Source organism: Hylobates moloch, unplaced genomic scaffold, assembly GCF_009828535.3.
Source record: "Hylobates moloch isolate HMO894 unplaced genomic scaffold, HMol_V3 SCAFFOLD_19, whole genome shotgun sequence".
Classification (NCBI taxonomy): domain Eukaryota; kingdom Metazoa; phylum Chordata; class Mammalia; order Primates; family Hylobatidae; genus Hylobates; species Hylobates moloch.
In genome coordinates, this window is record NW_026652294.1 from 75,416,248 (window position 1) to 75,433,292 (window position 17,045).

At 33.2% G+C, this 17,045-nt stretch overlaps 1 protein-coding gene across 18 annotated transcripts in view; it reads left to right on the plus strand.

Moving 5' to 3' along the window:
- RFX3 (regulatory factor X3) overlaps window positions 1-17,045 on the plus strand; it is a 315,107-nt gene that overhangs the window by 235,677 nt on the left and 62,385 nt on the right. For all 18 annotated transcript variants that reach the window (XR_009211123.1, XM_058431608.1, XM_058431617.1 and 15 more), the window contains 2 exons: window positions 7,215-7,396; window positions 12,490-12,609. Coding sequence is in view for 17 of the 18 variants with exons in the window: in XM_058431608.1 (XP_058287591.1) it covers window positions 7,215-7,396; window positions 12,490-12,609 (302 nt within the window). In the remaining variant the exon portion in view is untranslated. The remainder of the gene's footprint in view (window positions 1-7,214; window positions 7,397-12,489; window positions 12,610-17,045) is intronic.

Genomic DNA, 17,045 nt, shown 5'->3' on the forward strand with positions numbered 1-17,045 from the left:
TATATCTTAAAATAGCACTAAATACCTCCTTATGTTCTTACACTTTGTTTTTAGATGGGGTATTTTGTCTTGTTTCTTTTTTCAAAGGAAAGTATCATGGAAAACAAAACCAGATTAGCCAACTTGGAGAATGCCTATAAATTTGGTGACAAATTACACATACAAACTTAAAGATAATAGTATATATTCAGGCCCTTCTTTTTGAAACAGTTTAAGAAATATAAATTTTTTCATTTCTGAAAATTGGTATTTAGTATGTCACTCTTTTATGTTTCATAAGTATATTCCTGCTATGTTGTCATGTATCTGTGATTGCATTAAAGGCTGATTTCCTGTATACTACTAGGCTGTGTGTGTCGGGGGGGTGATGATCAACTTATATTTATGCTTTGAAAATGGCAAGTGAAATTGTTCTTCCTTTTAGTCAGAAATGTGCAAGGACGTAAGAAAAAAAAAAAAAACCTGAAGTTTCCAGTTACCCGTTTCAGCTTTCAGACTTCCAAGTTGTGCTTTCATATTCAACTCAGGGTTCATTTTTACTTGACATGTATAACTTAGTAAAATATGTTATATGGTTAATTTTAAATTTAACTTCAGTTATTCATCTTAATATTTTTATGAACAATAATGGAAGTATAAGAACATGTTTTTATATATTTTTAAAATGTATTTGTTGATTTGTTTGAAGCTTTTCAACTGTTACAGATTTTTAACAATTATTTTCCTCTATAGAATTAATGAAAGAATGTTTAAGGTTAATAAATGTTTGAATTAAGCTGCATAAACAATGATAAATGTTTATTACTTCATGGCTTCATTTTTTTTTATTACGTAATATGTCTGATCTTCCATACTGTTAACAACTGCCAGAGACACTTCAGTATGTGGAAAGAGCGGGCGCAAATGTTGATAGTGCAGTGGTAATCTTTCTCCAGCTATCCTGATTCATTTTTATTACACCTCTGAGGCACAGTGAAGTTCATTCAAAAATATATTTATAGTCAAATATTTAGAAATAAAAGTGATTCTACGGATGGTTTATAAACAGTGGAGAAAGGATCAGTGCTTCTGCTGATTGATCAGTGAGGTTAGTTTCTTCCTAAACACAGAAAAAGATCCTGTTGTCTTTTTCCTCCTTGGAAAGTTGATGATGCTTTTAATGTTTCTGAGATTTATCAAAAACAACTGGAATTTGCTAGTGCATGCATTCTGGTTGATAACTGTTTGCTAAAGGTATTTTACATTCTGTGAATCTAATTGGTGATTTTATGTTGTGTAGAATTTTTTCAGTGGAGAGATGGAGTTTTTTAAAAAATTTATTGTTAATATTTTAAATGTCAGTAAACTATGTTACCTTTATTTCTCACTATATAGGGCATAATATAGAATTATTTGAGGTTTGTGGGATTCTTTAAGGTGAACATAAATTCTGCTTTATGATGATTTATCACTGTCTCCAAAGGATGAATTGTATTATGTAAAAACATTGGGAGAAATTATTGATAATAATTTGCTTCCCATATTTTACTTGTTTCTAAAGAGGGGTGTTAATCATGACTTTTGAGGTGAAAAGTCTATTCTCATTCTATTTTGGAATATGGATAAGCAAAGACTTCCTATTTTCTGTTTCTATATTTGCTTATTCACAGTAATTTTAAAAACTCTTATTAGGACTAAATAAGATAAATAATCCCCTCTCAGCAGAATCCAACTTGATTGCTTTGCTTTACACCTTTCCACACATTAGAAGATGGGGTGGGATATTGAATTTTGTATCCCATTTTCAACATATTCTTAAAAGAATTAACATGGTGGGAGTTATTTTAGTACCAGCATCTCTAATAGGCATTTAGTAAGTATTTATTGCAAATGGTAGTTCCAAGAAAGTAAGGATTTTTGTGTGTTTTGTTCACCAGTGCATCCCTAGTGCCTAGAACAATGCCTGGTACATAGTAGATACTCACTAAATATTTGCTGAATGAATAAAAAGAAACAATAGAAGGGATCTGGCCTTATGTTACCTTCATTATTTAGGAATTCTAGGATGCCTTTGCCAATCATGTGTACATTTATTGTATTGTTTCCTTTTTTTTCAAGTTTGCTTCAAGTATATATATATGTGAACATTGTTGGTAAAGGGTGGTCTCTTCTGGTGTACCATCTGAGTAAAGTATATATGGTCACTCAATTACTTCTCTATATGCAGCCTTCAGTTTAGGAGTAAATAACTCTTTTTTTCTCTAAACAATCTCATCTTTTAAAAAGTTCTTGCCAAGAGTGACATTGTTTGTCTCCTAGTATTTTAGAATGGTACTTTAAGTTTGGTTTTACAGAATTCTATGTCTAATAATTTTTATTTAAATATTTTTGTTTCTAATTTTTTGTATATGAAGATGCTATAGGTATGTGATGTATAGTCTGCCTAAATCAAATTAAAATATTTAATTCATTTCATTGCAGTCTTAAGATTATTTTATACTTTTTCTCAGTATTAATTAGTATAAATTAGTATTTAATGGTTGTGGTGTGTTCACTTATTTACAAACTACTTATTTATGTTGTAAATTTGAATTCAGAAATGTTGTTAATTGTCCCCAATAATTGCATGAAATTTAAGGTTGTGCATTTCTTTAAAATTCCATTTAAAGTTTATGAAAAGGTCTAGCCGTCTATTTTATGTACTTCTCACAATCTAGCAAATAATTATTTCACGTTGTTTGTTGGTTTTAGCTACCAAAATACATTCAACTCAAAGCAAAACATTGTTTTTTACTCACTTTTCCTTGACTTTGCTGTATTGTAAATATAAGTTATTACAGAAATGAGGCCTGTCAAAATGCATATCATTAGTAAACTGAACTTAAAATGAATCCTGATGGGTAATAATCCATCTGGGAAAAAATGACAAATGTTACATTTAGATGTTAATTGGGCAATGCCATATTTATTGATTTTTATTTGTCAATCAGGATTTCCCTTTGGGAAAAATAGGAACCATTCATCTTCAACCTATCTTGATTAATACAGATTAAATGCAAAGGTTGAAAGATGCAATTATCTTGGTTTCCACCCTTAAATGAGTGTATATTAGTTCATTAGTAGAATAATCAAGTTTTAAAGATAAAGGTTAAAAGTTCCTATGTTATTTTATGGGCTTTTGAAATCATTCCTGTGTTATTTTATGGGCTTTTGAAGTCAGCAAACACTTTACAAGACATTTTATAAAAGAGCAAAAGATATAATAATTGTTTCATTCTAAATTAGTGAATGTTAAGATTGGGGAATACATTGTATTAGAGACAAAACCCAAGAAAACAATATTTAACAGGAATTAACTTCCCTTGGGTAGCTCATGGAGCCTGTGCCTTTAGGTTGCACTTAAACTTACACAAAAACTTAACTACCCAAGTTTCTCTTACAATCAAAGTAATGCTTTCTAATACTATGTTTTAGACACCAATGTCTGATTTGTAATTCCATCACTGTGTCAAAAAGTAAAAGTTAAATACTGGCATGTAGGATGGAGGTTATAATCCCCAGCCACATCTCAAAGTTTTGTCTGGTGGATCCTTTTAAATCAATTTCTGTTAATACAGTGAATTTCTAGGAGATGTAGCCCGAGGTGGGGCAGTTTTTGGCAGTCTTCCTAGCTGGGACCTGCAGGGCTACAGCAAAGCTATCTCCATCCTTTCAGGGCTTTTACCTCCACTTGACTTCCTTATGCTCTCTCAGCCTTCTCTCCAGGCATCTGGCAAGGAATACAGTTCCTCCTGCATACAATGGGTAGGGAACAAAACGTAGCTTTGCTAGTGTCAAAGTGATAGTCATCAAAATACCTGTTCTTGTACCATTTTTCAAACTAACGAGTGATTTATATAGATATATATGTATATGCATATATACATATAAACGAACTGATTTTTTGAACTAGTTTAGAAATGAAGAATTTAAACAGAATTAAACAGAATTTCTTCAGTTTAAGAATGTAAACTATATAAAAAGAACAATCAGTTTATAAAACAATGCAGATTTTTTGACTTACCTAGCCATTTCAGAGGCCTGCATAGCCAATCCAGTAAAAGCTGCACTTCCTGTAAATTATTCAGTTGGGATACAAGTAATATCATTTAGGCTTCTAAGTAGTTTGTGCCAATGTTTGCTGTAGTTATCTCACTATTTCTATGAAAAGTTTTCTTTATTAAGAGTGGTCTGATTACCCCATATATATATATATATATATAAAAATATAAATATACCCTTGGACTCAAAATATTTTATATTAAACTTTAATATTTGTACTACCTTTTACTTTTATAAAAAGTAATTTATTACAGTATCCTTCAAATATTCTATTATTGGATTTTCTTTTTCAAATTTTGTAGTAAAAATTTTAATCTACAAGATAATTCCTATGATCATGAAAAATAAGCTCTCATTTTTACATATTTGTCTTTATTTTTAAGTAATTAAATGTTGCAGGAAGACTAGTACACAAGTAGGGCAGTTTTTAAAATGTTTTATTTGTTTCTGGTTAATTAAAATTATTTTTATTTGCTTTTATCAGACTAAAATTACATTAGATCTGTCTTTATTATTTGTATACTTTTGGTTGTAAAGTTCATATTATAAGATTGACTAATTCCATTTCTTAAAAAAAATGCCCTTTAAATTGAGATTTTTCTTTATAGTATGTCTTCTGTTCATTAGCAAAGTAAGCAATATTGAGTTCTTCACTCAGAAGAAATCATGCTATTATACCTCTGACAATATGCATTATTTTATGAGGATATGTAGATGTACATGCAAACATATCTTTGGCATTTTCAACTTACACATATTGTGTGTTCCATTCTTGTGGATGTGGAAACTTCATTAGTTTAGTTGAAAAATACTACTCTGTTTCAAAAAGTATTTACATTTTTTATGTCCGCCTTTCCAGAATTTTTTTCTTTCGTGTCTTCTTTATAGTCCTTGATATTAAGAACCTATATGCCTTTCTTTAATATATTAAGACTGCCAATAGAAGGTGGTCAACCCTTGCTCTGTCTAGTGTATGTACACAAAACAAGAATCAGCACTGTTGTACAATACAGCTCACTAGAGCTGCCATAACATCACTCAAGTGCTTCCCAATCTCAATCATTTTACCAAAGCATGTGTATAAAATATGTGAATCAGGATTTTATTGCTGCATTTTATGTGTAGTCTCCCTCAGCTATACTTAAAACTAATAAAGTCTAAAAAAAAAAAAAAAAACACTAAAGAGACATGCTCTCCCACTGTTGTAGGCAAAATACTAATTTGAACCTCAGTAACTTAATTTCCCAATCAGACTGCCTTATCTCTTTTATACTGAATGAATATGTGTAGCAAACCTAATCTGTGTGTCACTTAGAATACTCAGAAATCACGTTTAAGCACCCCTGGAAAACTTGTTTACCGACAATCAGGTTATAGATGATTCATAACAGAAGAATTCTTTTGGCCTGCAATACTTTTATGTCATTGTAAAAACCAATGTTTATTTTGTGTAATCATTTTAAACTTCTATAGGTCAGCCTTGTATATGTTAAGAGGTATTATGTATGTTTAATGTGCATATTCATTCGTATATGTGCCCTGTGAAGGACTTCAAGTCTTTCTGATCAAAATCTGAATTTTATTTTTAAAAGTACTCTGGTTTGTCTTGTAGATTTGGTGGCTATGTTTTCAAAGCCAACTGTCAATATGAGTTTAATGACATAAGTTTAATTATATAAACATCATGTAGGAATATTTGACATTAAAATGGTTTTTGGAAATTCAGTTGTCATGACTAAAGTCAGTAATTCTGAAAATATTTTTAATGAATTTTTAAATTAAGAGTCTGAAAATTCAGGTTCTAAGTTTGATTGCAAATCTGAAAATATGTAAGCAAAATGGAGAAATTTTTTATTTATTTAAATGTCCATACTATCATTTTTAGCATTTCTTTGGAAATTCCTAGAGGACAAGGATGAGATCACATTCATTTTTGCATCACTAGATGCCTGGCACATTACCTGGCTCACAGTTGGGACTCAAGAAATGAATTCTTTGGCTTCTATAATTTATATTAACTTGAATTGTATGTTAAATGTCAGCTCTTTATTACACCTGTCTTATATATGGCATGAAAATTTTTATTGACACAAGTAATGTGAAATATTTACTGCTTTTGTGAAACATTGGTCTTGAGTAATCAGGAAATGTGATTTGGAAACCAGACTCAGGCGTGGAGATAATATGTGACTTTGAGAAAGTCATGTAAGTCTATTTCAGTTCTCCTTATATAAATAAATAAATGAACAAAAAATTTAATTTTGCTAATCTTAAAATTCAATAATATTATAGACCTGGATTCAATTTTCTAAAATTTTCTTGTACATTCAGTGCTTTAAAGATTTTTTTGTAATGTACACAGGACAACATAAAACTTTAAAATGTGAACATAGACTGAAAAAGTACTGCGTTACCAACTACCATTGCAGTGTGCCTTCCAAAATTATGAATAAACAGTTTTGAGGTGGAAAAATTCAAATGGTTCTAATAAATGATTCCTTTTCATTGCATGTAAACTGTTTGCCAATGTCTTGTCAGTTTATTTTCGTTTGGGGAAGAAATGACTGAATTTTGTCCTTTCTGCTTTCAGAATCTGTCCCAGTAGACAATATTTTTATTATCTAGTGGTAATTTGAGATAAATTAAAATTCTGTAAAAAGGAATGTAACTTTAATATAAACACTCATACCAGGCAGCCTGCTATTCATATGTTATAACAAGCCAATGCTAAAGACATACTGTGTACCATGCTACCAGGCTTGGTAACATGTTTTGTTCTGTAGCAATCATATTTCTGATATTTATGACCAGTTAATGGGATTATTTGAACTCCTTGAAGTGGTGTCTATTTTCAAAATTGGAATCAATACAGGGAAAATTAGTATGTCTCTACGTGTGCTTGAATATTTGAAGAAATGGATATTGTCTGAGATCCTTAGTGATGTTCAGCTATTTACAGTGTTTCTGAGCGTTTTCAAAGGCAGATTACCAGCTTCTGAATTACAGCAGTTTACTCTATCATAAGACTTGATGAAGAACTTCTAAGTATTTGTGTATGTTGCGTTTGCAGTGTCTTGTAGAAATTTTGGCAAATTATGTGATTTGTCTGTGTTTACTGTGTCTTATTTCCCTAGCTCCAGTGGCTGTTGGACAATTATGAGACAGCAGAAGGAGTGAGCCTTCCCAGAAGCACTCTGTACAACCACTACCTTCGACACTGTCAGGAACACAAACTGGACCCAGTCAATGCTGCCTCTTTTGGAAAATTAATAAGATCAATTTTTATGGGGCTACGAACCAGGAGATTGGGCACTAGGTTAGTATTGAAAAATAAGAACATAAACTAATCTCTCTTTTTCAAACTAGGGCAATTCAGTATATTGTTTAAACAAAAGTACTTGATTACAGACAATATATAAGAAAATACATAGAATGAGCTCAGTTTATAACATCCCCAGGAAAAGGAAAGGACATTATTCAGTGACTTATTTCCAAGCCAGAATTATATGTTGTCTAAAACATTAACTGAGCAAAGCTTTGAGAAGAGCTGATTCTCAAACTACATAGAAATTAGCAGACCAACCTGTTAATGCAAGATTTGCATATGGTGCTTTAAAACACACACAAACACATACACACACACACACATAAAAAAATGTATTCTCGTATTGAAAGAAGTCATGTTAATGATGATGAGTTAAGTGACATAGTAAATGGAAAACTATGTATCTCTTGACTCTTGAAAAATTACATTTGTCTTTATAAATAACTGTTGGGATAGAGTAAGCAACTAAAGCAGTTTTTTCATTTCATTTCTGGAGACCAGTTAAAAATCATTTGGTAAACTTGCAAAATATTGTTTAAATTCCTCAGTGATAAGATAGTTCTATTTTACCTCTTATTAGCCCCTACTTTTTTTTCTGCTCTTAATATGAAACCATGTGTATGTGGAAGGAAAAACATAGTATAGTTCAATTGAATTGAAACAATGTGAAGAAGTTTCCGGTTTTTCTTCCTTTGGAAATAAATATGAGTGTTTTCACTAACCAAAATATCGTGAAAAGAATACTTAGAGGCCGGGCGCGGTGGCTCACGCCTGTAATCCCAGCACTTTGGGAGGCCGAGGCAGGCGGATCACAAGGTCAGGAGATCGAGACCATCCTGGTTAACACGGTGAAACCCCGTCTCTGCTAAAAATACAAAAAAAATAGCCGGGCGTGGTGGCAGCCGCCTGTAGTCCCAGCTACTCCGGAGGCTGAGGCAGGAGAATGGCATGAACCCGGGAGGCAAAGTTTGCAGTGAGCCAAGATCGCGCCACTGCACTCCAGCCTGGGTGACAGAGCGAGACCCCGTCTCAAAAAAAAAAAAAAAAAAAAAAAAAAGAATACTTAAAACTCTGGGGCTTCATTTTTGTCTTTCCATATTTCTATAAATTATCATAAGATAAATATCTTAAGTAGCTGGACAGAAGGATATGGATGTTTTTAATTCCCTAAATCTTACAGAAGTCATATAAAAAGTTAAAATACTGTACTGTACAACATTAGGTGATACACCCTTAATTAGCCATAATGCACAACTTCAGAGTATTTTAGTAAAGAGGTTTTTTTTGTTTGTTTGTTTGTTTTTTTTTTTTTTTTGAGATGGAGTCTCACTCTGTTGCCAGGCTGGAGTGCAGTGGCATGATCTCAGCTCATTGCAACCTCTGCCTCGCAGGTTCAAATGATTCTCCTGCCTCAGCCTCCCAAGTAGCTGAGACTACAGGTGTGTGCCACCACGTCCAGCTAATTATTGTATTTTTAGTAGAGATGAGGTTTCACCATGTTAGTCCAGATGGTCTCCGTCTCTTTTGTGATCCACCCGCCTCGGCCTCCCAAAGTGAAGAGTTTTTAATCTTAATAAAATAAACACAGTCTTCCTTAGTAATTGACTTCATTAAAAATGTATTCCAAAAAGAGGAGTGAGTGTTCTAGGAAGAAAAGATTGATCTTTTTCTCACCACCACAAGAGTCATGCCTAGGACCCCTATAACAAAAGATTAATAAGAGAAAAGCATACAAATTCGTTTAATAAAAGTTTTACATGACTGGGAGCTTTCAAAAATGAAGGCCCAAAGAAACAGAGAGAACTGTGTGTATTTTATGCAGTCTGATGAAGTGGATAGTTCTGGAGAAACATGATTGGACAGAAAGGGGTATGATCTAATGGTTCTAGGGGTATGATCTAATGGTTCTAATCTGGGGGAAACTCAGCAAGGTCTGTTTTGTTTTGTTTTGTTTTTGTTTTTGTTTTGTTTTTTGAGAAGGATTCTCGCTCTGTCGCCCAGGCTGGAGTGCAGTGCCCCGATCTCAGCTCACTGCAACCTCTGCCCCCCGGGTTCAAGTGATTCTTCCTGCCTCAGCCTCCCGAGTAACCCGGATTACAGGCACCCCCCCAACACCACACCCAGATAATTTTTGTGTTTTTAGTAGAGATGGGGTTTCGCCATGTTGGCCAGGCTGGTCTCAAACTCCTGACCTCAGGTGATCCGCCCGCCTTAGCCTCGCAGAGTGCTGGGATTATAGGCATGAGCCACCGCACCCGGCCCAGCAAGGCCTGTTTGTTCAGAGTTTTCTGCATCCCTGTGTCTTCAAAAATAAGAATGTTCTTTTCTGCAAGGTATAGGAGGACCCCTCTGGAATGAAGGTCTCATGACCTATTTTCAGGAGAAAGTAAGCTAGGTTTTATGGCCTGCTGCAGAGGAGAAGGAGTGAGGGGAATTTTTTCTAGTTTCTGTGGCCTGTTTCTGTTGTTTCTTCAAATGCCAAGGTGCCATAGTTTGGGATAGCATGTCCTAAACCCCATCACTGTGTCAGTTTTATGAGATTTACAAGGCCTGTATGTATTCATAGCATGAATTATTGCTTTTCTGTTGCATTTTAAGTGATTATACAGCTTTTAGATTGCTGAAGGTTTAGCTCTTTCATGAATATGTTTCTTTCTATACTTCAAGAGATGGTATATTTTAAACTAAAGAATGTGATTGTCTATTCACACTAAAGGAATAGCTTTCATTCCCTTGAGAAAAGCTTTTTGTTTCTGTAATATTTTTTTTTTCAAAACCACAAAAATCATTATTTGGGGACCTAACCTACTATCTCCTAGCTGGTGGCTCTGTAGTTATGCATACCATGCCAATATTTTGAAACTGTGGGCTTTATTCAACATTCTAATAGCTGTATTGTTGTGCTTCTTTTGTTACTGAAAGGGATTTCAATGGGTCCTATTTTGAGGCTCCATTCAAACCTTGAAACAAGTCTTTAAAATAGAAAGGGACAAAATTGGGGTTGTTTGGTTTTGTGAATGAGTAGAATCCATACTCTGTAAGTACATATTGCAATATTGCAGCTTTTACTTTCTGATGTTCTGGGTTCCTCCCACCCCCCACTAGGTAACAATCATGAATTATGTCTCCTGTTTTTTTTTTTTTTAATTGTATGTAGTGTTTGCAGTTAGGTTTGTGAAGCAAAGCCTAGAAAAATAAGGAGAAAATAAGCACTATGGAGGGAGTTTAAAGAAATGAAGTGTTATGAAGATAGAATTCTAATGTAAAAAAACTGACAATTGTAGGAGTCAGGTACTAGACATTCTTTCTACCATAGAAACTGTTTAGCATTTACTTTCTACTCCTATCCAAGGAACAGATGGAAAATTAATATAAATGATGAGGCAGACTAAATCAAATACTTTTTTTAAAAGTGAACTATATGTAGAACTATTATTAATATTATCCATCAATAAAATAATCTGGTGAAACCACTCAAACTAGAACCAGATCTTTTCTAAAGTTTTTGGATCTAAGTAAACAAAAAGTAAATCAAATCACTCTTTTAAACAAAGGCAAATAAAAAGGTACCTTTTGTTAGATCTCATCTCCAAGTTAAATTTGAGTAAAGAAGACCATGGATATGCTTCTCTCCCCCAACCATTCCCAATGAAATAAAAAGAACCTCTCCCTCCCAACCCAATTAAAATGTGAATTTGTAGGAAACCAAAAAGAAACTCGGCACCCCATCTATTTGAGGTCTCACAAGAGAGACATCATTTTCCTCCGTAGTTTTGTCCTGTAAGTAATGCCTCCTGCTTCCTACCCTACATCTACTCCCTACTGTCCTCCAGTTTGTACAGGAGAACGCCACAAATTGGGTATGTGGAATTTTTTGGTTTTTCTTATTGCACCATTCTGCAGTGGATTTTTGAGACGAGATCTAATCTCTGCAAGTAGAAGGCCTTTCTTTACGGGCATTAAGTTTCTCTGTCTGCTTTATTGTGCTGAAAGCATGTAAGTATTTGGATGCCCTGCGTTTTTTAAAAACTAGCAGTATAATTTATATAGTATAATTTTAATGTCTTCAAATATATATAAGGTTCATTTAATATATGTTTTTAAATCTTGGAAGTACAATTCTGCTCTATTTTTATAAAAAATATTTAATCCACACTCTTCTTGCATTTCTTTTTGTAAATGGAAGAAAAAATTGGAAAAAGCACTGATGTATTGCTATATATGGACTTGTGAAAAACTACTATTTTCTCTTTGCAAGAATTTACATATTTAAAATGATATTTTGCAAGAATTTGAAAATTCCATTCAGAGCAAAACTTTATCATTTCTAATAGCAAACATGGGGAAATTGTGACATTTTTATTCCAGGTGGAAATTTTCCATTTTCATAGAGAAATTTCCCCATCTCTATTGTGACAAATCCTGTTTAGCCTGCAAAACTGACACAAATCCATAAAAACAGAAACTATTAAAATGTGTTTCAAAATCAATAGATTAAAGGCTTACTTTCTTTTTAGGTTTCAAAATATTAAGTAAGTCTTTACCACAACATTTTGTAACAAACAATTAAGTTATCTTACTTCATCATCACTGAAATAAAGAGAAAAATGTCGAACTTATCCAGGAAAGTAGAATTAAGATTTTTTTTCTTTGTTCTATATACATACTTTACAATAAATACGTATTCCATTGACTAATTTTTATTGGCCTGTTAACTAATTTTTACTGGCCAAAAACTTTTTTCCTATCATTACCCTTCTTAACTAAATTTAAAATAGAAATTTGAAAATGAAATGTAATTTGTATGGAACAAATGGACTGTTTGACTAATATTTAAGTGGAAGTTTATAAACAAATATTTTTAGTAGGGCCTTTAGCTGATTGATTCAGAATCTTATTTTGATTCTTCAAATTTTATCACCATAAAAACATAAAAGTATTCAGAACAGGTTAATCATAAATATGTAACATTAATATACTGTTTTTACCAAATTTTTCCAAGTGTGAAGTTTAATGGACATCCCATGTGATTAATATTAGTTTGACTGACTTTTGTTTCTAATGTTTCTTGTTCATTAATGAAGAGGAAACTCCAAATACCACTACTATGGGATTCGTGTCAAGCCAGATTCCCCTCTTAATCGTCTGCAAGAAGACATGCAGTATATGGCTATGAGACAACAACCCATGCAACAGAAACAAAGGTAGACTCTGAAGTTATCATTGATGTGTCCAGGCTATGTATTTCTTAGATGTTCGGGTCTCCTTTTTTCTGAACAAATACCTAAGTATAAAAGAATGTTCTTATTGTTGGCATGCTTTCACTACAGATAGTTCTTAAATATGATTTAGAATTTCAGTGATCTCGCCTGTTTTCCAAATTTTTAAAAATTACTTATCAGTCAGCCTGTTTGGCCCCTTTTAAGTGTGACATCCCAAACTGTTCAGACAGGGAAATGAAACACAAAACATAAGGAGCATACGCAAGCAAATACCAACTGGAGAAATTTGTTTCAGTATTCATGAGCTTCTGACTTGCTATTCTGCACATCTCTCAAGTCATTCTTTTTGACACAGTATGAATTCTTGCAGAATGTTTGGGATGTCTTACATTTGCTTTGAATCCAACTTTCATGGATACGGAATTGCTGATATTAGAGTTGTAAGAGATCTCAAGCATTCATGAATGGATGGATGAATGATGGATGGATGGATGCATGGACGGATGGATGGATGGATGAATAGAATCATAGATCTTAGAATTGAAAAATATGTCAGTCTAGTCTGGCCTTAAAACCTTATGACAATCAAAGCATTAATAGTCTCTGTTTTCTCATATGAGTCCCAGAGAGGTTTAGTGATTTGCACAAGCCCATAATAAAGTTGCATAGCTAAGGGCCTTCTAGTCCCATGTGACTTATGTCACAATTTAGAGTAAATAAAATGAAAAAATGCTTTCCTCTTTACCAGCATAGCTCAACCAAGACAGTAGTTATGATTTTTCTTTTCACGTGAGCATGCAGAATTCGGTAGGAGAAAGGAGGCCTCTGCATAGGTCCCAGTGTAGTGTTCTGTAGTGATTAGTTGTCTTGGCCACATCTCCCCATCCATGCTAGTTCAGTCAGAAGCATTAACTCTAAGATAATGTCTGAGAAAAGAATATATCACACAGTAATTTTATACTATTTCGTCAGCCAATACTGATTGAGTCTCTACTGTGTGTTAAGCCCTGCATGCGGAGATAAGACACAGTTCTTACATTTGAAGAGTTAAAAAATTAGAAGGGGAGGCACGTGGAGAATGGAAAAAAAATGGAATACAGTCTGGGAAGTGCTCAAATAAAACTTTGATCAAGGAACTATCACAATACAGAGGAGTTTTTGGCAATGTCTGAGAGAAAGGGAGATTGGGAAGCTTCTAGAGAAAGTGCTATCTGAGTAGGAACTTAGAGGAGTCATAAAAAGAGAAATGTTAAAGCAGAAGGAAAATTCACCTAGTGGTGAAGTCCATGATGTCTGTGGTAAATGGTCCATGTCGTATTTAGTGAGGTTGATATTACAGAAGGAGAATCAAGGAGGTGGTTGAGTAGTTTAGTGGGTGATGAGATCTTAAAAGTAGTTTGGATCATATATTAAGGGATTTGCTTGTATGTAAAGCTAATAAGTTTGTTCTTTGTGCAGAACATAGCTTTGAAGCTATGTAAGGCTTTGAAGCAAAACAATGAAACTTTGATTTTTTCTAGAGAGATGACTTTTTGATTTTGGGCAAGACTATTTAATGGAAAGAGACTGGAGGTAAGGATACTTGTTAAGTGGTTTTTTTAACACGGTCATAATTTCCAGTGTAAGTTTACCAGACTGAAGACTCAGTTCAAGATTGGCTATTATATAAAAGATATCTTAAAGGTTTTAGATTTTTTTATTACAGGTTCTCAATCTTATTTTTTAATTGCTGATTCTTATTTTTTGATGTGTAGCCCGTGAAAAATAAGAAGGGCTCTGAAAAAATAATAAAATAAATTATAGGATAGTACCTCATAGAGTTGGATAGTACCTCATAGAGTTTGTGTGAGTTGCAATAAATTGTTACTGTTTTGGGTTATGATTGCTTTTTGCATCCGTTAATGGCAGCACTTATAGCCTTTACTTTTTGGTGTGATTTCTGCACTCATGCATAGCAGCACTACACAGTGGAGATGATGGTGAAATCAAGAAAAAGAAAGTTTGCTTCAGAAATAACATATACTCAAACTTAAGTATGAATAAAAACTTTGTAAATTATAACTAAGACAGTTGAAGCCTATTATTTGATTGCAAGGAATTTCCTGTGATTTAACTGCAAGGAATTCTAGCAAGCTTTCATAGAAATAGAAGCCTTCAAGGGACATTCTTTATAAAATACCTGAGTTACATAAGTAAGGCCGAGGACTTTCTATGGTCTCCTCATGAAACTGATTCTGTAAAGATTAGCAAGCCATAAAAACCTCTGCATTCTCAGGACAGTGGTACTTGAGTTTGGAAACAGGTAAAATATGGAGACATTTAAGAAATGATTTAAGAATCTCAGGAGTATTAATAAATTGAGTTTGATTCTTATGAAACAAGAATGTGAAAGAACCAAAGAAGTACTGAAACTGCCTTTAATTTGTTGGGTTTTTTTAATGATACAAGTTTAGGATTATAGACAGTTGCTCTTAAAATGATGTCTCGCTAACTGATTGCAGTGTTACTGTTGCCAATTGCATGGGCCTCTCTTATAGGGCAGCAGGAGTCTTCTGTGGTCTCTCTGAAGGAATCTGTCCACTGACAACATTGATAAGCCTTAACTGAAACCAATTACCCTATTGTGCAGAAATATTTAGACAGGAAAGAAGGAGTTTCTTTTCATGGGTGTGGACATAGACTAATTTAAGAATATTTGTTGAAAACAATGGGAAAAGAACTTAAAAATATATTTTATGGCTTAAAAAAATTTTAAATTTCAAAATTCAAATGATTCTACTGAATACAGTAAAAATTATATAAAGAGACTGCCAGTCTCTTGTAAAAATACAAATGACATGTGAAAGGTTTAAAGTATAAAATAGAAGATATTTCAAAATATTCACGTTATTTGAATACTTGAAGGTGTATTAAATGCATCCATGTGTGCTTATCTTTCATAATGTAAATTTGTTTTATATTTTCTTACAGTGAAGAAATGCAAGTCTGTGCAGTGATTATTTTGTTAATTAAATATAACTTTTGGAGCTCAATTTGTACATTTTTCTCATGAATTTGGAATTATAGTCATTGTAGGGATAAGAATGATTATTGTTTTTATATAGCTCACAATTTCTTGAGCTCCTTTATACAAGGTGTCACTTGAGGGTTTGATAGAGTGGTAGAGGAAATCTCCATTTATCTATAAATCCAATTCCCAGCAATACCACTGTATGGAACATAGCCATGAGTCTGAAAATAAATGTAAACAGCTTCTGATTGGAAAGCAGATGTCACAGAGCCTGCAGTTTCACTTAGTTGAAAAGATAAAGCCATTCTCAAGCCATTTTACCTAAAATAAAGGAGATTAGAGCCCACCTGATTCACAGGCAATCATGAACTGTGACAGCTGTCAAGAAGAAATACAAGCAGACAGGGTCTTCTGTTTAAAATTATTCAGTACAACAGTTTGTGGACACTCTGTGGAGGGGCAAATGGACCTAGGCACTCCAGTAAATATTTCAAATATCACTCTAATGACTAAAATCTGGCCTAGTACAACGTAACAACTGCTTTGCATATTGATGGCATTATGGGTAATCAAGGAGAGGTAAAATACCATGGTTAAGGAGGCAGGAGAATGTGTAACAGTTTTTTTAAAAAAAACTTGTATTGAAAATACTTCATCTGAAAATAATTTTTTTTGCACTGAAATGAGATAATCTTCAGTTTTTAATGAAATTCACTCATAGACTAATTTGTTTACCCTAATTTAGATAATAAGTAAGTTAGATTATTATAGAGCAAAAAGGACATCGGTAATTTCCAACTGTCCAAACTAAGTAGCAATGTTTGCTGCAGTTTATTTTTAATAATGAAAAGAAGTACACAGAGAGTATTGGCACATATATTTTAGATATTTTTCCAAATTCCAGTAGTAAAAGCCAAATGCTTTTGATAATATGCTTGGCTGTGCGTGATCCCAGTAGCCATTCTCAAAATATTAAATGTCATTTATCATTTCTTCAGCAAATACTTATCAATTGTTATTTGCATACACAATCTGTCAATCACATCTAAAAGACATAACACAGAATTACAGAATGTTAGAGATGGAAGGAATAGATCACCTAGTCCAACTTATCCTCTTGATGAGAAAACTGAAGTCCATAAAGCTTAAATAACTTATCCACAGTCATATAGCAACCAGGATAAGAACTCTTGTCTTTATTCTCATGAGAATTCCACCCTCAAATAGGTAAGATAACCCAAACAGAAACACACATGTAATAAAATTTTTTGTATATGAAATAAAGGTAGAAATCACATTTTAATGAGTATGTTTCAAGTAATTGAGGAAATGTGCCACCTCCTGCCTCTTTGCATGGTCTCTTCACAGCAATTGGATTCTGTGAAAGAATAACCCTTTCTTTCACAGG